Source organism: Osmerus mordax, chromosome 20 (assembly GCF_038355195.1).
Source record: "Osmerus mordax isolate fOsmMor3 chromosome 20, fOsmMor3.pri, whole genome shotgun sequence".
Lineage (NCBI taxonomy): Eukaryota > Metazoa > Chordata > Actinopteri > Osmeriformes > Osmeridae > Osmerus > Osmerus mordax.
In genome coordinates, this window is record NC_090069.1 from 1,876,409 (window position 1) to 1,899,005 (window position 22,597).

The window sequence follows — 22,597 nt, forward strand, 5'->3', positions numbered from 1 at the left end:
TCACTGTCTTCTAAACCTGATGGGTGACTCACACAGCGGACTATTAACTTGGCTATAGAAACTGGGTTTAAATGAGACCTGAACTGTACTCTGCATTAGCATATTATTTTGTGTCATTAATGTTTGTATTTTCGAAGTATTTTTAAAAGAGAAATGTTTTTTCTATTCAAATAGAAATTAAACCACTTTGTTCTTAAAAAGTTTCATTTTAATCTTTTCCATCACAATCTATAACCAACAGAACACCCTATCCGTAATTTTTACTCAACGATTGAATCTTGTTTTCAACACTGAACTGTAGCCTAGTCGTCATTGTAGCCCACGGCAAACTAGCCTACATAGTGTCAAAAGTTTTGAACGGTGATGCACATTTGCGCAATTGTTCGCAAAGAAAACCTATAAGCTTCAATCACGTAAAAAAGCGTAAAAAAACGAAACTCTCACGCATCAGTCATCCACTACCCATCAACGATAAAGGAAGAACGTGTAGACTGACGTCGTTCTTCTCGACGTGATGTCATACAGGTACAGCCTGCCTAGAACACAACCTACCTGTTCATCTGAAGTGAGTGGATTACAGCAACAAGATGAGTTCTAGTAAAAATAAAAATAAAACAGAAAATAAGACCGAAAAGGCTATAGCTGCGGAGAAAGAACAGTTTCACAAAGAACAGGTACAAATATTTGTTTCAAACCGCAAAGGTTTTCTCTGTAACTTTGAGGTTTTTATGTGGTTGAGTTTTTTCGAAATTAGTCTATTATGTATTCTAATAACTTGTAATATTCAGAGCGTTATTTGGTTTAGATTATAGTTATATTATAGTTAATTATTTTAAAGGCAGGTCTATCTGTAGTTGAGATAGATGTTGTGCAGTGATTGAGATTGACTTTGTATTCTTAGAAGTGGGAGTTTCCTCATACCTTCAGTCTGAGAAAGAAAAACAACATTGACATCGTCCTCATCACATGAAACATTAATTATCTATCTGTTTGTAAGCTGTAGTTACATTATATCGTCCTTAAACAATAATAAGTCATTTTGAGAATGTTTTAAATGAGAGATGTTAGTAATTAGGCTGCTTTTTATTTTCTCCACGCTTCATTTTCTTCGACTGTCTTCACCTTCATTGCTCCTTCCCTGCTATCAGCTCCACAGCATCAGCAAAACCATCACCTCAAGCGAATCCCCGCCCAAGGAGAAATATGTACGCAGTATCCTTTACCCAAAGCAAACCACACTGAGGACAATGAGGGCCACCAATACTGGGTCTCATAATTATTTTTTTTTTTAAACAGTGTGTTCCATCAGTAAGTGTGATTGAACATATGAAATAACATGGTGACTTTGGATCTCATTGTATATCTTTCACCAGCAACACTTCAAGCTTGAAAACACAAGGACTATGTCTGCTACATAGAAACATGTTTCAAACACACCCATAATGTGACAGAGTAGAGAACAATGACCTGCCACAGTCGTTTAGCTTAATGGTCCGCTTAGGGGTGTGACACTGGTGTTTAGTCTGAACGTTTCCTTGACGACCGTGCTGACATCATCATGGGGACCCACAAGGAGGCAGGGGCCGCGACCTTCTGGGCCTACATGCTTAACGTTCCCCTCTCCAGCAACGCCATCGTCAGCTGGAAGTTCTGCTTCATGGTCCACAAGCTCCTTCGCGACGGACACCCCAACGTAAGCAACGACACTTCCTGGAAACGGGTGGTCGTCAAGGGGAGTTTGTGTGGCGCTTTGGGGTGAAAGCAACGTCTGGCGAATCGAATGAAAATGTCAAATGTATTGCAACAACATTCAAATCTTTCCTGGCGCTCTGTGGTGTGCTGATGAATCTCGTGTCCTGTGTTTGGTCCACAGTCTGTGAGGGATTCCAACAGACACAGCAGGAATGTGAAAGATATGGGTGTTCTATGGGTGAGTGTTCTGGGTCTGGCATGTGTTCTACGTGGAGAACTTCCATGTTGGAGTAGGTCTCCTTTGTGTTGCAAATTCTTGTCCGCCCAAACACAAATACCACGAAACATTTCCAGTAACAGTGCCGGTCACCCTCGAGGACGGATTCTGCCGAAATGAAGTCTTGAAAGGTCACTGTGATCATTTCTTTTTTTCGCAGGGAAACCTACATGATCGATATGGACACATTGTGGCCTTGTCTGCTAAATTCCTGTGTAATAAAATGGAGTTCCATGCAAAGGTGAGATACCAATACAGTTTTCATAGTTGAGAATCTCTTCAGAATACGAACTGGCAGTCTATTCATACATTCTCCTTTCCTGCAGCACAAAACAATCCCAGGTAACCTGGAAGCCAGTGATGACACAGTGGAGAGAGAGGCAGGAAATGATGTCAACAAAGTGTAAATTTTCTTAAAACTTCTGTAAAACATACTTTTCCTGTAACACAAGGAAAGAATATCGCGTGTTTACATGTGCACATTCTCCCCATCTTATCCTTCCACCTCAGGTTCGACATGACCCAGGAACTGCTTGATTACTTGGATTCCGGCCTCAAGATGGCCGAAACAGGTTTGCTAGTTGACTATTGTCTCAGTCTCTCCCCTCGACAAAAGCTTCTTTCAGAGTCAGTTAGGTGAGTGATGTCTTGTGACCGTGTGTGTGTGTGTTTGCTCCTGTGTGTGTGTGCTCCTGTGTGTGTGTGTGCTCCTGTGTGTGTGTATGTGTGCTCCTGTGTGTGTGTGTGTGCTCCTGTGTGTGTGTGTGCTCCTGTGTGTGTGTGTGTTTGCTCCTGTGTGTGTGTGCTCCTGTGTGTGTGTGTGTGCTCCTGTGTGTGTGTGCTCCTGTGTGTGTGTGTTTGCTCCTGTGTGTGTGTGTGCTCCTGTGTGTGTGTGTGTGTGTGCTCCTGTGTGTGTGTGTGTGTGCTCCTGTGTGTGTGTGTGCTCCTGTGTGTGTGTGTGTGTTCCTGTGTGTGTGTGCTCCTGTGTGTGTGTGTGTGTGCTCCTGTGTGTGTGTGTGTGCTCCTGTGTGTGTGTGTGCTCCTGTGTGTGTGTGTGTGTGCTCCTGTGTGTGTGTGTGTGTGTGTGCCTGGATCCACAGTGTGGCGCCAGCTGGATGCTAACGGGGCCAAGTGCAGCACCCCCGCTGGGCAGTGCCGCCTGGCGCCCCTCATCCCTCTCATCCTGGACTGCAGCTTCCTCTACCACTTCACCGTCAAACTGATGTTCAAACTGCACAGCCGTGAGCAACACACACACCTACACACACACATAAGCTCATCTACACACACACCTACCTACACAGATACACACACATACACGCACACAAACAGAAAAGATATAGCTGTGAGTGACCCAGGCATTCACTCTCACACACAGACACACACACAACACACAGCTGTGGTTAAACCTCAGTCTCTGACCACGTGAAACGTTCTGTCATGTAGGAGTGAGTCCAGACTCGTTACTGGGACACCGAGAGCGCTTCCGGGATCTGTTCAACAGGTACACCGTCACGTAGCAACGGTTCTTCCTCCTCACAAAGCTCTGGTGCGTCAGACACCAGCCGACAGCAGGTGTGAAAGGATCCGCTGACACACCCTTCTCTCGTCTCTCAGTCTCACCAGGTTCTTCGACCGAGCCAGAGAAATGGAGTTCTTCAAAAAAGTCATCCAGATTCCTGACCTTCCAGACGTGAGTATCGGTTTCCTCGGCCTGCGTTGATATTGTCGGTGTCGTGTTCCTCGTCCACACAGCGGTGGAAACATTCTTGTGTTCGTGTGCTGAACCCCCACAGGCTCCTCCCAACTTCCTCCGCGCCGCTGCGCTGGCCGAATACGTCAAGGCTGTGGCGGTCGTGCCCAATCAGGAGCCTCATGAGGAGGAAGAGGCGGAGCCAATGCCAGACTACAGGGAAGCGCCACAGACTCAGGTACGACCGGAGATCACCTGACCTCTGAGGAGGATTTTTATTTGTTATTTGGCCTTTTATCACGCAATGTCATAGAGGGCGTCATAAACGCAGACAGAACTACCCCTCAACCAATCGAAACCCTCAAGGAGAAACTCCCAGAAAAACTGTTAGAGGAAGAAATGGAGGAAACCTTGGGAGGAGCAATTCCTTGAGGGATCCCCTCTTCCTGTGCATCATCCTCTACACTCACCCGTTCCCTCATCCCGCTCCTGTTGAATCCTAACGATGGAGGATCTGTCATCCTCTACTACAGTGTGTCTGTTTGTGCTTGTGTCCTCCCAGTACTACCTCCTCAGTCAGATGGGAGCTCCGGACTCGGAGACTGAACCAAGGTAAAGTTCCCCTCCTGTCACCACCCTCTGAACCAAGTACAGCCAACTTTCTAACAGCTGGAGAGACATCTTTCTGCGAATATTCAGTCATTCTATGAAGACAGACTATCTTTGCAGAAAGACTATCTATGAATGAACAGTGTTTCTATGAAGATACAGTGTTTCTATGAAGATACAGTGTTTCTGTGGAGATACAGTGTTTCTCTGGAGGTGCCGTCTCACGTGAGCTCTGCAGAGTGAGTCTGACATCTCCCCCTTCTTCTTCCTGGTAGGGAGACAGAGGTGGAATCTATGAGGAAGGAACTACAAGCCATCAAACCAGAGCTGCAGCTCATCAAAACAGAGGTCAGTGTGTGTGTGTGATTACGTGAGTGTGATTGTGTGCATGTGCGTGGAAGTCCATCACTTGCCATCACATGACTAGCTTGGCGAGTCCGTGTCTTCTGAGCTTGATGCGAACCCCCTCCACCCCCTCCCCCCCCCCCACCCCCCCAGGCCCACAGGTGTGTGAGCCACCTGAAGGCCCAGGTGAACTGCCTGGAGGCGGAGCTGGAGGAGCAGCGCACCCACAAGCAGATGGCCCTGGTGGACAACGAGCACCTGCGCATGGAGGTGCAGGCCCTCCGCAGCACCAATGCCACCAACGCCGGGGCGCAGGTCGGGTACAAGGAGGCGGACGGTGCGTAGACACAACCGCCGTCACACGTTCACACACACAATTCCACTAACCCTCTCACACACAGACAACACACACACACCCATGCAGAGACACAGACATCTCCGTGGCTCCATGACCCCTCTCCTCTCTCACAGGCAGGGCCCAGGCAGCAGAGATCCGCTTCTGTCAGCTGAAAGAGAGACACGCTGAGCTGGTCACCGGCCACGCAGAGCTGCTCAAGAAGGTACCGGGACCAGAACACCAGAACACCAGAACAGTAGAACACTACAACACCAGAACACCAGAACACCAGAACAGTAGAACACTACAACACCAGAACACCAGAACACCAGAACAGTAGAACACTACAACACCAGAACACCAGAACACCAGAACACCAGAACAGTAGAACACTACAACACCAGAACACCAGAACACCAGAACAGTAGAACACTACAACACCAGAACACCAGAACAGTAGAACACCAGAACCATAGAACCATAGAACACCAGAACATCAGAAACATAGAACAACAGAACACCAGAACCATAGAACCATAGAACGCCAGAACGCCAGGATGCCAGAAAGCTAGAACGCCAGAACACTAGAACACTAGAACACTAGAACACCAGAAGACCAGAACACCAGAACACTAAAACATCACAACTGTCTTTCGCTTGTCCATCCTCTCCCCTCCGTACCTCTGTAGAATGCAGACACAGTGAGACTACTGACCAACACCCACCAGAGCCAGGATGACCTGATCAGGGCCAAAGACCAGCTGACCAGCCAGGTGGAACACCTCCTTCAGGAGAACAGACTGAGGGTACGACAACTGGAGTCCACTTCCTCCCCTCACAGAGAAACACTGCTTACTATAGTCTGCCTGGTAGTCTGTACTGTTCTCCAGAGCGATGTCTGTTCTCCAGAGTGATATCTGTTCTCCAGAGTGATGTCTGTTCTCCAGAGTGATATCTGTTCTCCAGAGTGATCTCTGTTCTCCAGAGTGATGTCTGTTCTCCAGAGTAATATCTGTTCTCCAGAGTGATCTCTGTTCTCCAGAGTGATGTCTGTTCTCCAGAGTGATGTCTGTTCTCCACAGTGATCTCTGTTCTCCAGAGTGATATCTGTTCTCCAGAGTGATATCTGTTCTCCACAGTGATCTCTGTTCTCCAGAGTGATGTCTGTTCTCTGGTCCTGATCAGGCAGAGCAGCAGCAGCAGGAGACAGACAGGCTGAACAGGGAGCTGATGGATCAGAGAGCAGAGCTGGCTCGCATGCAAGCCGCCCTGGAGGGCAAAGAGATGGTAGACAGCAAGCCTGCTTCAGGGCATCAAACTCTACAAAACACAATCTCCCTGTTATAGGATTAGTCTGTGTAAAAAGTAAACATGTTTAATTAAATCTTCCTGTGCCCTCTGTACCCCCTCCCCTCCTCCTCCCCCAGGCGGGCTCCCAGATGAGTGGTGCCCTGGCCGGGCTGCAGGGGGAGAGGGAGGCACTGCTGCGCTCTGTGAGGGAGCAGGAAGCAGAGCTGTCGTCCTTCAGGCAGCAGAACATGCTGCAGCAGAGCTCCCTGGAGCAGGAGAGAGACAGGAGCAGACGGGAGCTGGAGGCTCTCAGGGCCCAGCTACAGCAACAGGTAGGTCGAGGCTGGAGCCCACACACACACACAAACACACACACTCATACACACACACACGGGAGGATGTGTGTATGGTGACATGTTTGAACCTTGTGAGTGTGTACGTGTATGTATGTGTGTGTGTGTGTGTGTGTGTTACAGCTTGCCATCAATGCAGAGCAGAGGTTAGAGATCGAGAGACTGAAGCGAGAGCTGGACCAGAGACGGCTGGAGGTGTCACACGCTAACAGTGCCCTGCAGAACAAGGACATGGTAGGAACCTTTCCCTCCCCTCCACAAGCCCTAGCAACGCCAAACAGTGGTCTCATCCTAGCAGCATGCCCATGGCTGTATTATTTACGCGTTCCTAACACTAACCCAAATACAATCTATCTGTCTTTTTTGGTGCCCTTTGTACCATCATCCTCGCCGTCCCCCAGGCGGGCTCCCAGATGAGTGGTGCCCTGGCCGGGCTGCAGGGGGAGAGGGAGGCACTGCTGCGCTCTGTGAGGGAGCAGGAAGCAGAGCTGTCCTCCCTCAGGCAGCAGAACATGCTGCAGCAGAGCTCCTTGGAGCAGGAGAGAGACAGGAGCAGACTGGAGCTGGGCGCCATGCATGCACAGCTGCAGCAACAGGTGTGTGTGTGTGTTCTGTGGGTGTCCTTGAGTCATGATTGTGTACATCAGTGTGTGTGCGCTTTTGTCTGTATTTATGTGTGTGTGTCTCTATGTATGTGTGTGTGTCTCTATGTGTATGTATGTGTGTGTGTGTGTGTCTGTGTGTGTGTGTCTCAATGTGTGTGTGTGTGTGCACCAGGCGTGCCGGGAGGGGGAGCTGACCCAGAAGCTGCAGGAGGAACAGTTCTGTCTGCTCCAGTGTGCTGTGGTGGAGGCTGAGGGCATCATCCTGGACGCTGTGGCCAAACTGGACGACCCCATCCACGTGCGCTGCACCAGCTCTCCTGGTAACCCTCTCACACACTAACTCACTCACTCATTCACCCAGTCACTCATTCACTCATTCACTCACTCATTCAGTCACTCATTCATTCACTCATTCATTCGTTCACCCATTCACTCGTTCACCCATTCACTCGTTCACTCATTCATTCAACTTCTTTCTCTGTGCTTTCCCTGCACCTCCCCCCCCCTCCCCCTCCCCCTCCCCCTCTCCCTCTCCCTCCCCCCCCCTCCCTCCCTCCCTGTTCTCCAGACTACCTGGTGAACCGTGCTGAGGTCACTCTGGGCTCCATTGACAAGATGCAGCAGAGCCACATGTGCTACGTGGGCAACATGAGTGGTGCGTATTCAGACCGGTGCGGCGCAGATCACTGCAGTTTGTTTAGTAAATCACCAGGAGGAGTTCGTGAGACGCCCTGTGTTTCTGTCCAGATGCCAGTGTTTTGCTGAGTGTGTGTTTCTGTCCAGATGCCAGTGTTTTGCTGAGTGTGTGTTTCTGTCCAGATGCCAGTGTTTTGCTGAGAATGTGTGTTTCTGTGTAGATGCCAGTGTTTTGCTGAGTGTGTGTTTCTGTCCAGATGCCAGTGTTTTGCTGAGTGTGTGTTTCTGTCCAGATGCCAGTGTTTTGCTGAGAATGTGTGTTTCTGTGCAGATGCCAGTGTTTTACTGAGTGTGTGTTTGTGTCCAGATGCCAGTGTTTTGCTGAGAATGTGTGTTTCTTTCCAGATGCCAGTGTTTTGCTGTGTGTGTTTCTGTGTAGATGCCAGTGTTTTGTTGAGTGTGTGTTTCTGTGTAGATGCCAGTGTTTTGCTGAGTGTGTGTTTCTGTGTAGATGCCAGTGTTTTGCTGAGTGTGTGTTTCTGTGTAGATGCCAGTGTTTTGCTGAGTGTGTGTTTCTATGTAGATGCCAGTGGTTTGCTGAGAGCTGTGACTCAGTTTTCCCATCTGGCTGCCGACACCATCGTCAATGGAGGAGCCACCTCACACTCCGTGCCCACCGACCAGGCTGACTGTAAGACACACACACACACGTACATGTACATACACACATACATACCACACACACAAATACATACACACACACACAAACACAGATCTATACTCAAAACACCTCTAACACCCACAATCTACCCTCCCTCCCTCCCTCCCTCTCCAGGTCTGACAGACAGCTGCAGGGACTGTGCCTCTCACTGCCTGCACTTCCTGAAGGAGCTGAAGCTGCAGGCGACGCTGCAGAGAGCGAACCCTGCCGCCACTCGCTGCTCAGTGCAGCGCATCCTCTCTCTGGGGCAGGTCAGGCAGGCATCAGACCACTCGCTGCATTTTCATAATGTTTCATGTTTTGGCTACCCACCTTGTTTTCGGGGCTATCTCGTTGTTTATGATCATTGACCTCTGCACCTTTTGCTCTTTCTTGTAAGTCGCTTTGGGTAAAAGCGTCTGCTAAATGACTAAATGTAAATGTAATAATAAAAGGGGCAGTGTAGGGGTAAATGTGCTCACTGGATAAATGTGCGTACCACGTAGGCTGAGGCCTAACCACAGCAGCCTGGGTTTGAATCTGTCCTTGGCCCATGTTGCACGTCGTCCTCTCTCTCTCTCTCTCTCTCTCTCTCTCTCTCTCTCTCTCTCTCTCTCTCTCTCTCTCTCTCTCTCTCTCTCTCTTCCGGGATTTGATGCGCTGTACCAGATTATGTCTTAGATCATTAAGAATGGGTTAAGAGGCCGTCGTGACAGAGTGAGATGTTTGGATCCCCCCTGCAGGAGTTGCGTCCCACAGGCCAGGACGTTCTGCAGGCAGAGCTGGGAGACATGGTGGATCAGGAGATGGCAGCCACCTCCACTGCCATAGAGGAGGCTGTGCTGCGCATGGAGGTACGAAAACACACACACACTCTTTCTCTTTATCAGAAACACACACACACTCACACACACACACACACTCTCTTTCTATTTATCACAAACATACACATACTCTCTCTTTCTCTTTATCACAAACACACAGACATACACACACACAGAGAGCAGGACCTTATCTCTTTGTGTTGATATGGGCGGTGTGGCTGTTCCTCTGCTCTGTTAACAGGAGATTATGAGTCAGGCCCGAAGAGACACGTCTGGTATAAAACTGGAGGTCAACCAGAGGTCAGTAGCATCCACACAGCACAGTAGACAACAGTCCACATGTATATCAACGAGGTCGGAAACCTGTGCATTTTCCTATATTCTGCTTTTAACTTTCCCCCTCTGACCTCTGACCTCCAGCATCCTCGGGTCCTGCTCCGACCTGATGAAGGTAAGAGTTCCGTCTTTCTCTGAGCGCGCTCAGTTTCAGCTTCCTCGTGTCACAGTCTCCAGAAGCGTAGCCCGGGTTTGCTTTATGATGACCTCATCTCGCCCTCTCCCCAGGCCATTCATATGCTGGTGACATCTGCCACCGACCTGCAGAAGGACATCGTGGAGGGAGGCAGGGTGAGTCGGCTGTTGGATATTACTGATATGAATCATCTGTCACAGCTAGGTGCTGTGGGGTTAGCATTGCAATGTGCAAGCCAAGCTGTTCAGTTGCCCCTGTGGCACCTGGGAGTTTTAAGATTGTTTCCCACAATGCTACTTCGACTTTTGTTGCCAGTGTATTTCCCACAATGTTACTTTAATTGTCACATTTAACTGAGCTTATGTGATAAAATTGTAAGGACGTGTGATCTTCTAAGCATTGACTCACTCCTGCACTTCCCTCCACAGGGGGCAGCATCCATTAAAGAGTTCTACGCCAAGAACTCTCGATGGACCGAGGGGCTCATATCTGCCTCCAAGGCAGTGGGCTGGGGGGCCACACAGATGCTGTAAGTACACACCACAACGACCATGTCGTCAAGGCTTTCTAACATGAACGTACCGATGTATCTTTGAGAGTTCAGTCAGGTCACTACTCCCCTCTGGCAGAAGGCTGCGGTCCATCAGGACCAAAACCTCACGCCATAAGAACAGTTTCTTTCCATCTGCTACTGGCCTCTTCAACAAGGCCAAGGACTCCCAGTGACATTCATTCACTTATTTAACTATTATAAGTCCATCTAATGGCAATTACAGTATGCACAAGCCACCTTACCTCAGTATCCGATTGCACCATGTTGACCATTCACGCTGCTCATTCTTATTCTTATTTTTATATATATTTTATTTTATATTTAAATTGTTGTATTCTTAGATTGTTTACTTCTTAGAAATAGTTAAACTTTTGTACTTTACTTAATTTAAGATTTGTATATGTTTAGTGTTTTGCACCTCCCTGCCACAGTAAATGTCCTTGTTTGTATAACATACATGGCGAATAAACCGAATTCTGATCCTGATTCTGATAAACAAGTTTCTCCTTCCTCCTGGCATCAGGGATTCAGCCGACAGGGTTGTGACTGACAAAGGCAAATACGAGGAACTGATTGTCTGCTCCCATGAGATCGCCGCTAGCACCGCCCAACTGGTCGCTGCCTCCAAGGTAAACATATATTTTTTGTCACCTATCTTCTCAACTGTTACAACTGGCAGGAAGAATCCGAACATCTACTTACTTACATTCAGTCTCCAAGGGTCTCACTTCCTGTGCTCGTGTCCGTGGTTACCAGGTGAAGGCGGACCGCAACAACAAGAAGCTGCACACTCTGCAGCAGGCCTCGCGGCACGTCAACGACATGGCCGCCGTCGTGGTGACCTCCACCAAACACGGACAGCAGCGGTTCACCGACCGAGGTGAGGGAGAGGGGGAGGGAGGGAGGGAGGGGGGGGGGAGGGAGGGGGGGGGGAGGGAGGGAGGGAGAGAGACCCTCTCCTCCACTTTACTCCTATTATTACCCAGGTTCATCTTCCCCTGTCTTCTCTGTAGGCCCTATGGACTTCTCCGGCATCTCACGGATCAAGCTGAAGACAGAAGAGATGGAGGCTCAGGTAGGTTACTGTAGGGGTCCTCGTTCCCCCTCTCAGGTCTCTGGAGGAGGCCCCCTGCCCCCAGCCTGGCTCCCCTCTCACCCACGCTCTGACGCATTTACATTTAGTCATTTAGCAGACTTACAGTAAGTACAGGGACATTCCCCCGAGGCAAGTAGGGTGAAGTGCCTTGCCAAAGGACACAACGTACATTTTTGCATGGCCGGGAATCGAACCGGCAACCTTCTGATTAATAGCCCGATTCCCTAACCGCTCAGCCATCTGACCCCCCCATCTGCCGGACGTGTCCCTCAGGTGAAGGTTCTGGAGCTGGAGAACCAGCTGGAGCAGGAACGTGTCCGCTTGGGAGAGCTGAGAAAGAAGCACTACGACCTGGAGGGGCCTGGAACCACCCCTGGGGAGGAGGGGGACGCCGACAGCTTCCCGCCCCCTCCCCCTCCCACCCTGCTGACGTCATCCACCCCCCTGCCCCAGGCCTTCACACACACGCAGCCCTACTTGAAAACACAGCCGCTTCACCAAACCAATCCTTTCTCACAACCTCAAACTCAGTCCTACGCCCTTTTCCAGCCCGAGGCTAGCACAGCAGACCAGTCCTATTCCCAGCCTCAGGCTAGCACGCCAATACAGTCATATTCCCAGCCCCAGGCTAGCACGCCAGCACAGTCCTATTCCCAGCCTCAGGCTAGCACGCCAATACAGTCATATTCCCAGCCCCAGGCTAACACACCAGCACAGTCCTATTCCCAGTCCCAGGCTAGCATGCCAATACAGTCCTATTCACCAGCCCAGTCGTATTCCCAGCCCCAGTCTTACACACCGACACAGTCCTACTCACAACCTCAAGCCTACTCACAATCACAACCCTACCTACCAACCAAGCCCTTCTCTCAAACTCAACCGTACGCTGCAAGCAACAGTCAGTCCTACTTACAGCCACAGTCCTTCTCACGCACCCCGGCCAAGACGCCACCCCAGGACCCCCCAAACGCCACCCCTGAGCAGGCCAAGCCCGCCCCTGAGCCGGCCAAGAGACCCTCCATCTTCCAGAAGTCTGGGGCTCTGCTGAAGAGTGCGGTAAGAATTCTATTGACAAAGTGAAGTAGGGAGGGGTGTTTATTTAAAGGGCAAAGGGTTTTAACTTAAGGATATGATACATGTGGTAGTTGTGAACTCGTTGAAATGGTCTGAGCAGATCCGTGTCACGCTGATGTGATGGAACCTCTGCTGCTTTTGTGCTGTTGCAGTTCAGACGAAGTGAGGCCGGAACTGGGGAATCCTGAATCTGGACATTGGATATGGAATTTTCTAAATATCCAACTGATGGACAATATTGCCTGTCTGTATGAAGTGCCTGCTTGTAATGTCATAAGTGTGATAAATGAATCATTATCATCCCTTTTACTCTTTTGATTTAGAACATGTTGAATCTTATGTCAATGGAATTGAGAGAAATGTAAATATAATTCTTTAATTTTCACACTTGAGAAGGGTGATTATGGCTGTTGATGATGAATAAAAAATGTTACATAAATGTAATGCTTGGTTGAGTTTTACCTTTAACAAGGCACATAAATAATTAGGCTCTTGAAGACTGTTGGATTTTCCTGATCTGATTGGCCTCATCCCTCTACCTCAAGGCTCTCTCATTACCACATATAAAGTGTACTAAATCTGTCAGAACTGTTTAACTCGTTTGAATATTCATTTCTCCACTGGCGCATAAAAAACAAAAAAAAGCCACTAGTTTACACTATAGAGTGTATACACGATGCCCTACGTATTTTTTCTTTTTTTTAAAGCGACCTCATCCGCCTGTCATTTCTGACATGCGCAATACAAACTGAAATCTGACCACAACCGGGACAGACACGGCGCGCTGGCAGTAGGACCGCAATAGGAACCGGCCTATTGTAGGCTATCATAGCAACTTTAACAAATCATACTAACAAAAATGTTGAAAGCTACTAGAAAAACGACAATCGCATTTCTTAATGCTGAGATGAAGATCACTAAATATAGATATTGATCAAGTTATTAGAGCGAAAGTCAACAGTTTTCTTCCAAGGGAAGGAAGTTTGTTGTGACGAAGGAAATAGAATAGGAAAGTCGGGAGGGACTGCGGTAACCGGATAGTGCCCCGGTACCGGATAGAAATCAACCATGGAGGAATTTGGGTCTGCGTTGGAAAAGAACGTCGCAGATTTGACGGTCATGGACGTTTACGATATTGCCGCGGTGGTGGGTCAGGAGTTTGAGCGGATCATTGACCAGTATGGCTGCGAGGCTCTGTCGAGGCTCATGCCGAAAGTGGTGCGGGTCCTGGAGATACTGGAAGTGATGGTCAGCCGCAACAACATAAGCCCGGAGACCGAGGAGCTGAGGCTGGAACTGGACAAACTCCGCTTGGAGAGGATGGAGCGTTTGGAGAAAGAAAAAAAGCACAAAAAGGTCAGTACGCCATAGTTTAGACGATTGAACACGAATGATTATGATTATCTACCAAAATGTGAAGATTTTTTTACAAAAGATTATAGTATCATGCCAATTTAATTACAGCTATGAATGGGCTATACATAAGGTCTGGGCTATATTTCGCTAGATCAAGCCAATTATTGATAATTCCACTCACATGTTTGTGTGTTTTGCCATTTTATGTTTGGTCTAACAATCAATCACCTACAAACGTTGCAGGGAGTCCTGTCTTCAATGGGTGGCTAAGGGTCTAATATCATACAGTGATCAAATATACCACACCTTTGCTACTGATCACAAGCTTTCACTGTAAGATCTCATATCACAGAAAGTCCTGGGTTTACTCATAAACCCCAGCAGCTCTGACAGAATAGCTGCTGTAAACTGGCAGTTATGACTTAGGAGCTTATGACACTGACACAGCAGGATGGTGTATGTGTGTGTATATATATGTATGTGTGTATGTGGTTTTGTGGTTGTACGTGTGGTTGTGTGTGTGGTGTTGGGTGTATGTATGCATGTGTGTGTGTATGGTTGTGTGTGAATGCCGGTGTGTATGGTTGAGTGTGTGTGTGTGTATGGTTGTGTGTGAATGCCGGTATGTATGGTTGTGTGTGTGTGTGTATGGTTGTCTGAATGGTTGTGTGTGTGTGTGTGTGTGCAGGAGCTGGAGCTGGTGGAGGATGTGTGGAGGGGGGAGGCCCAGGACCTTCTGTCCCAGATCGCTCAGCTGCAGGAGGACAACAAGGCCCTCCTCACCACCCGGTCAATCAAAGACCCACTGAGTGAGGAAGACCTCCAGAGGCATGAAGGTGACGACTCATTCCTTAACCCTTTGACCTTTCACCTCTCCCAGACAGGAAGTTGATTTCAGTAAAGGAGGAAAAAGAGCTGATGAAAAGGTGCCCAGCTGGTCAGTTTGGCTCCAAAAAAAGGAACTCTCTATTTCACTTTTTCTCTCTCTCTCTATTCTCCCGGTCTCTCTCTCTCTTTCACACACACACATTCACACACACTCTCACACACACTCACACACACTCTCACACACACACAAAGGAGGCCTTCTCTGTGTCTGAGTCTGAGCCAGGCTCTTCGCTGCATGACTGGCTCTGACGTGATGCCACAGAGGGGCTCCAGTCCCCCTGACACGCTCTATCCTCAGAGAGGAGCACAACAGGGACAGAGCAGCCTCAGGCCTCAACACACCTGCGGTACACACACACACACACATACATACACACACACACACACACACACACACACACATACATACACACATACATACACACACACACACACACACACACACACACACACATACACACACATACACACACACACACACATACATACACACACACACACACACACACACACACACATACATACACACACACACACACACACACACATACACACACATACTATCAGACCACACACACTCACACGAGCAGTTTCTATGAAACAACTTATGTTGTAGGTTTAATCTCATCCACAACTTCAAGCTGTGTGTCACAGTGTATTTTGAGCTCCTGGAATCTGTGACAAATACTTTTATAGTGTGAGAGGCTGTGTGTGTGTGTGTGAGAGAGAGAGGGTGTGTGAGGGAGGGGTGGGGGGTGGGGGAAGCTATTTTAAACCCAGCATGCGTTCACAAACAGGAACTGCACCTCAGTGCTCATCACTATTTTCTACCTCCAACACAGTCAATCACACACACAAGCCCACACGTCACACACACACACACACAAATGAGGTCTTGTCTGTGTCGACCCCTGAGCCCCCCCGCCTCTCGTCTGTGCTCGCAGGCATGTCGGAGAGAGAGCGGCAGGTGATGAAGAAGCTCAAGGAGGTGGTGGACAAGCAGAGGGACGAGATCAGGGCCAAGGACCGAGAGCTCACGCTGAGGAACGAGGACGTGGAAGCTGTGAGAACCTCCCTCCCTCCCTCCTCTCACGGACGGCCGTTGAGCCAATACCACCATCGATTCGAGTGTATTGATTGCGCGTGTCGATAAACCGCCCCATTGGGTGCCTCTGTGTCTGCCCCCCCTTCAGCTCCAGCAGCAGCAGTCCAGGCTGATGAAGATCAACCACGACCTCCGCCACAAGATCTCCGTGGTGGAGGCCCAGGGCAAGGCCCTCATCGAGCAGAAGGTGGAGCTGGAGGCCGGCGCGCAGACGAGGGGACAGGAAGTGGGCGCGCTGAGACAGGAAGTGACACGTCTGCGGGAGCGCTTGAAGGGCGACGCGCCTGCCCGGGACCCTGAGCTGCCCCCTCCGCAGCCCCCCTCGCCAGCACAGGTACCTCACGGGAAACACGTATGTGTGAAGTCAACAGTGCTGCACTGATGTGTTTTTCATTACCAACTGCTGAGTCTGAGATGAGGAACCTGCACTTCCTCATCACATGACGAGCCCCTGATCACGAGGCTAGGCCACGCCCATAACTAGCCCTAGCTAAGATCCCACCAGGGCTGGCTAGCGGGCTAGCAGGCTAGCTAGAATAGCGAGTGTACTTGTGACCTGGTCAGGACTTCTACAGGCATCTCTTTTAAACTAGCCTTCCTCAACTTTTCATTATCCTTTCCTCTTGGGATGCTGGCGTGACGCTAATTGACCTTCTTTTCAGCTGCCACAATGTCTGAGGAAAACCAGAGATGGTTGATGGATCGATGATGAGTTAAAAAACCTTCGTCTTGCCTCCCCAGTCTGGTACAGAAGCTCTGCCCGCTGGGGCCGAGAGCTTTGCCTGGCCAGAGAGACACTACCCCCCTGAGCTGCTGTTGGGGGGGTACGATCCTGAGCCCTGCCCCCCGTCCCTCTCTCCCTACCCTGGGGGCCGTGAGGAGGAGGAGGTGGAGGAGGTGGAGGAGGAGGCGGCTTTGTTATGGGTAATCTCGTAGTGCTAGCTGGGTTAGCGCCGGATGCTAAGTTTTCAGCGTAACCCTGGTAACTCTGCACTGCTCGTTGGCACAGCATCTAATAGGTAGTAACACCCGTAGAGCACAGAGTTGAAATTCCGCCTCACTGACCTGGAGGATGTGTTTGTGGGTTTGGTTAAATGTTTGTATTTGATAGTGTGCTGTGTGATTTAACTCAACCTTGGTAGTTCAACTCACCAGAGACCCCTCACCCCTTACTAAATCAAACGTGTTAGTAAAAGAGAGACGGGAGAAATGAGAGGAAGGAGGGAGATAAAGTTTCCTGTAACCACCCTTTGAGATGTCTAACCCTTATCTCTGCCCTTCAGCACTCACAGATTTCAGTTGAATGCGTAGCATGTTTGTATTCACTGAACCGTCTAAAAAAAAAACTTTGGTAAAAAGTGGTGATTAATGTAGCACATTGTTACATTTTTATAACTTTATAGGGGAGTCAGATGGTTGAGCGGTTAGGGAATCGGGCTAGTAATCAGAAGGTTGCTGGTTCGATTCCCAGCTGTGAAAACCAAATGACGTTGTGTCGTTGGGCAAGGCACTTCACCCTACTTGCTTCAGGGGAATGTCCCTGTACTTACTGTACTGTAAGTCGGTCTGGATAAGAGCGTCTGCTAAATGACTAAATGTAAATGTAACTACGCGGCCATTGTCTGCTCAATGTCTGGTTAGCTCTGTTTGCTGCATGCAGTGGACTGAGTTGTTGTGAAGTTTCAGGTTTGGTCCGAATCATTGTGTTGCATCCTTCCTCTCTCCCTTCCTAGATTACATCATTAGGTTAATCGTCCCCTTCAGATTCATAATCACCTCCCAGAAGGAAAACCGCTTTTCGGAAGAGTTTTCACAGTACAGGGTTATGGTCCTGCCATAATCCAGATTGCCAATTTGATCAGAATTTAGTGTGTAAAGAAATGTTTTGACTGGAAGGAAAGGGGGTTAGGAAACATGATTTTCAGAGGTATTGGTACAAGGCCCCGGTGTCTGGTTGAAGTTCACCTCATGCACCACCAGGAGGCGATGTATGATGAGGACATGTCTGCCGTGTTCCAATATTTCACCAAGGTATCCTTCCTCCCGTCCCTCCCTCCTTCCTGCCGTCCACCCCCTGTTCCTCTGGGTGATGTCCCTGTGTCCCTGCAGGAGGCGCTGTGTGACGAGGACACCGCAGGGTTGGACACCAAGGACCCCAACCGGCCCAGGTTCACCCTGCAGGAGTTGAGGGATGTTCTTCACGAGAGGAACGAGCTCAAGTCCAAAGTCTTCATGCTGCAGGAGGAGATCGCTTACTACAAAAGGTAGGAGGTTTACCTCAGGAAACGCAGGCCGCTTTGAGTCGGTGCTACGTTGTGTTTAGGATGGTGGTGATGATGAGGATGATGGTGATGATGATGGTGATGATAATGAGGATGATGGTGATGAGGATGATGAGGATTATGATGAGGATGATGGTGGTGGTGGTGATGAGGATGCTGATGGTGATGAGGATGGTGATGATGGTGATGATGATGATGAGGATGGTGATGATAATGAGGATGATGGTGATGAGGATGATGAGGATGATGATGGTGATGATGAGGATGGTGATGATGGTGATGATGAGGATGGTGATGATAATGAGGATGATGGTGATGAGGATGATGAGGATGATGATGGTGATGATGAGGATGGTGATGATGGTGATGATGGTGATGATGATAATGAGGATGATGGTGATGAGGATGATGAGGATTATGATGAGGATGATGGTGGTGGTGGTGATGAGGATGATGATGGTGATGAGGATGGGGATGATGGTGATGATGATGATGAGGATGGTGATGATAATGAGGATGATGGTGATGAGGATGATGATGGTGATGATGAGGATGGTGATGATGGTGATGATGGTGATGATGAGGATGGTGATGATGGTGATGAGGATGATGATGGTGATGATGGTGATGATGAGGATGGTGATGATGGTGATGATGATGTCTGCTGTCTGTCTCCAGTGAGGAGATGGAAGACGACACTGGATCTCAGACTTCGTCACCCTCTCCTGAACTGAGGGCTCGGGCCCATGCACAGCCAGAGTCAGGAATCAAGCGCCTGTATGTAACAGTAACACACGCTGTCGCACAAACACACACACACAAACACACACACTAGCCCTTTTAGTCAATCTGAGACACATAAGTCAAAACATGTTTCAATTCATGTTCAATCACAGACTCGCAGTATATCAATAGCAAACGCCCACGCAGTTAAGATGACAGGCTAGTTTGGGCAATTTTGGGGGGCATGTCTGCATCCATCTCTGGCTCATATTCACACTAAAGCAACTAAGGCATGACTCTGGTTCACCCTCAGTGGTGTGAGGTATGACAGGCCATAACAGCTACATTTCACCACAGTTCTAGAATTCACTCTGTAGTGAGAAGTCTGATATGAAACATACTAGGTTGATGTGGTCCCTGTCTTTTCCTCTCTGCTCTCTCCCACTATTTGTGCGTATGTATGTGTGTGTTTATACCTATGTACTTCTGTGTGACAGGATTTTTACAGCCATAATGCCGATGGTGGCAGCTGGGTTGATTCCAGATGACCCCACTTTACAGCCAATCAGACGTCTCATGTCTCTTGTATGACAATTTTCATTGGTTGGCCTCTCTGTCACTTACTTTCACATCTAACACCTTGTAGAAGAGTTGCTTCAATACATTTTAGAAGCATTTCGATCGTAAACTTGTGATTTAGCTTCTATAGCTGGCTTTCATTGCTTGTTTTCATATTTATCAGAGTAATATAAATATATTTATTATTATTATGATGAATGATTATTGTTGTTTTCATCTCGCTCATACAGTATTTCTGCATTCTAGACAACGTTTAAAGTAACACTACCAAGCTAGCAGTTTTCCGGAACAAATCTCCTGTTTGAGCATTGTTGGCTACTATGATGACATCATGGTCTATGAGGTTGACGCAACTCTTCTGTTAGAAGGCTCGGACGTCTCCACCCCCTGCATGTGTTGGGCCCTTGTAGCTGGTGTAGATCGCTAGCTTTCCATTGGGGTAGCTGGTAGTGGTCGCGCTTGAAAAGTCGGAAGGTGGTGGGTTCGATCCTTCGTGTGGATGAACGTCGGCCGAGTGTAGGCCGACCTCCGACGGTGGCGCGACCACGTCTGTTACACCCGCATGGGCCCCTCAACCTTCCGTAGATGCGTGTATTTTGATTTGCTGATTGTGGGGCATTCTGAATCATTTCCCAATGCAGGGATGACAAAATTAAGGAATCAGCCAGTCAGAATAGAAAATTCACTTATTGTCCCCCCCAGTGTAATTCACTAAAATGTTTGTAGAATACTTAATGACTGACCACAGCTTATAACACTAATTGCGATGGATGTTTAAGATTCAGTTTCTGTCATCACCATAGAGCACATCTTGGTTCAGCTCAAAATTACAATTTAAGATAACTTCCTTCCTTTAACTGGACTGATCTTTCAACATAGGATGAATATTTCAAGCTTAATTTGGAGAATCACCTGCTACAGTATATAGTTTCCACCTTCCTCAGTCATGGTGGCTCATTAAGGAGACTTAATTCTTCTTTCACTAAGTAAAGCCAAACACATTTTCTCACAGTTTAGTTGTATTAATGTTCACATGTTACTTCAAATCAATCAATAAATAAAATTGTACTAAAATATTGACATAGTTAAACAGTTCTGGTAATAACGCATGTGAAGTAGGGACGATTTGTTTATTATTAACATGAACTACTTAACATAATTACAGTATTATTACATGTTGAGCCTTTTACGACCACCATAAAGTCACATAACCACAAAGTCATTGTTGAACAAGGGTTTGTAACAAACTCTCTCTCTCTCTCTCTCTCTCTCTGCCTCCAGGTTTAGTTTTTTCTCCCGAGACAAGAGGCGGAACTCTCAGCGGAACGCACAGTATGACGACAGCTTCGGCTCCTGGGCACGGAAAGATGATGTGTACACAGAAGAGGCCCAGGAGGCCTTGCAGCAGATCTAGTCATCCTGGACAGCGCTTGATGAGGTCACTCTAAACACCCTTCCTGTAACAACCCAGCCCATCCCTTAAGGCACTCTAATCCCCAGCTTCTGCTTACCTGCTCCATTCAGCACCCGAGGCATGGTGAGACGAGGAGATCATGTTTTTGGTGAAGGGACTTTGGGGACCTGTGGTCTGAGACAGCTTGAAGGAGACTCTCATTAAAAATGCATTTGATCTTTATTTATCCCAAAGTGGACTGTTTAGAATAGAGCGATGGGAACGCAGGCTCCAAACGGCAGGAGAATCGTAAGTGTGTGATTGAATGAGAGGGAGGCTAGCAGACGTGGTGAGGAGAGAAGTTCAGGAAGTGGAATACAGGAAGTGGAATACAGGAAGTGGAATACAGGAAGTGGAATACAGAAGGAAGTGGCTCTTCCTGTAGCTTATTTGATGAGACAGATCCTATAGAGGTTTCAGTGACAGAAAAGACGTGGATACATTTTTCACTTTGACATTTATATTGGTAATATTGAAAATGAGTTATGGATTGGATGTATTACCTGGTCCCACAGACCTTGTGGTAAGATAGTGACTACAGGCAGCTCTGGGGAATTGTTGCTCAACTCCTTCACCAGCAGTGGCAGGTTTTGTACAGTCGTTTTGGCACTGATGTGAAGGCTTTTAAACGAATTGATAACACGAGTAACTGAGATTTGCACATGAATTGGTTGTGTGAGATGTTTTAAAATTAAAATCCTGACACTACCAAGAAAATCCGTGCCAAGGTCTACTGGTAACATGGCACGTTTTTAAAATATTTCCTCATTGTCCTCAGTCAAACATGTACATCAGGCCCTGTTGGTAGAAATCAGCGCAGACAGTGTCTTTTTTCTCTTTTTTTCACAAAAAAACGTCCTTAAAACAATGGTTTTCACTTGGCAGACACATTGTAAAATAAATATCTTAATGAAGTATTATTCAGGCTTTGTTGTGCCTTTTCATGGAGGACTAGCTCACGTTCAAGCAGAAACAACAGTATTGATTGCCAGGAACTTAAGGGGTTGTAGTAAAGTGCAACTTCATTAAACCTTCCTGTCCACTCACCTCATGTAACATCCTAGATAAAGCAAAATGATCAACAACTGTTTTGTGTTTTACTTTTAAACTTCGGTTGCTGTCACTGATGGAAAGCCGTTGACTCATTTCACTCAACACTCCAGTCTGAGGCGCTATCTTATAATGTTTTAAGATCCTTCAGCCTTAAGTAAGGCAAACAGAGAGAGCACGTTTGCCATTACTTTGACAATAACTGATAAGTTATGTATTTCCTGATGTAAGATACTCGTATTTACGGTTCCAAATGCACACTGAAGGGGGTAAAAGGGAGCAGGTTTACTGATGTGTTGAATTCTGTCAGATAGTAAATTCTATTTAAAGGGAAGTATTTGGATTTTATGGGGTGAATTTGTAATCTGATGAACAAACGCTGTTTTGCCCTGTTTTATCTTGTGGTTGAAAACCCCATCACTACTCAGCGCCTACCCCAAGTATTGGTATAATTATAATGTATAACATTGTCAGTTTTATCATACAGTGTGCAAAAATCCCTGCTTAATAAACAAAGAATCGCCTGATCCAGAATATAATTTTTGTTCACCATTGTGCCACAATGTGCAGTGTTGTATGTTTCTTGACTTGATCATGTTTGCGTA

General features: G+C 47.8%; 2 protein-coding genes across 6 annotated transcripts; both read left to right on the forward strand.

Moving 5' to 3' along the window:
- Window positions 1–535: 535 nt before the first annotated feature.
- On the forward strand, window positions 536–12,984 carry LOC136964211 (huntingtin-interacting protein 1-related protein-like). 3 transcript variants are annotated; one of them, XM_067258218.1, is made up of 35 exons: window positions 536–674; window positions 1,149–1,212; window positions 1,551–1,693; window positions 1,874–1,930; window positions 2,130–2,210; window positions 2,296–2,372; window positions 2,480–2,541; window positions 3,070–3,210; window positions 3,416–3,473; window positions 3,587–3,662; window positions 3,766–3,900; window positions 4,225–4,274; window positions 4,547–4,619; window positions 4,770–4,953; window positions 5,088–5,176; window positions 5,643–5,759; window positions 6,139–6,240; window positions 6,381–6,575; window positions 6,720–6,830; window positions 6,998–7,192; window positions 7,374–7,521; window positions 7,770–7,856; window positions 8,421–8,528; window positions 8,673–8,809; window positions 9,281–9,391; window positions 9,603–9,661; window positions 9,782–9,812; window positions 9,926–9,988; window positions 10,262–10,362; window positions 10,910–11,015; window positions 11,143–11,266; window positions 11,400–11,461; window positions 11,756–12,081; window positions 12,226–12,538; window positions 12,709–12,984. In XM_067258218.1, the coding sequence occupies exons 1-35, from the start codon at window positions 588–590 to the stop codon at window positions 12,742–12,744; spliced, it is 3,909 nt and encodes a 1,302-aa protein (XP_067114319.1). In that variant the 5' UTR covers window positions 536–587; the 3' UTR covers window positions 12,745–12,984. The 3 variants fall into 3 exon arrangements, with proteins under 3 accessions (XP_067114319.1, XP_067114318.1, XP_067114317.1); XM_067258217.1 differs by having other exon boundaries at window positions 11,756–12,538; window positions 12,657–12,984; XM_067258216.1 differs by having other exon boundaries at window positions 11,756–12,538.
- A 351-nt stretch (window positions 12,985–13,335) lies between these two features.
- On the forward strand, window positions 13,336–22,541 carry rilpl1 (Rab interacting lysosomal protein-like 1). Of its 3 annotated transcripts, XM_067258222.1 has the most exons (9): window positions 13,336–13,912; window positions 14,601–14,748; window positions 15,745–15,863; window positions 15,994–16,239; window positions 16,647–16,829; window positions 17,886–17,936; window positions 18,015–18,169; window positions 18,866–18,964; window positions 20,771–22,541. In XM_067258222.1, the coding sequence occupies exons 1-9, from the start codon at window positions 13,625–13,627 to the stop codon at window positions 20,901–20,903; spliced, it is 1,422 nt and encodes a 473-aa protein (XP_067114323.1). In that variant the 5' UTR covers window positions 13,336–13,624; the 3' UTR covers window positions 20,904–22,541. The 3 variants fall into 3 exon arrangements, with proteins under 3 accessions (XP_067114323.1, XP_067114321.1, XP_067114322.1); XM_067258220.1 differs by lacking the exons at window positions 16,647–16,829; window positions 17,886–17,936 and having other exon boundaries at window positions 17,937–18,169; XM_067258221.1 differs by lacking the exons at window positions 16,647–16,829; window positions 17,886–17,936.
- The last annotated feature ends 56 nt before the right edge of the window (window positions 22,542–22,597 follow it).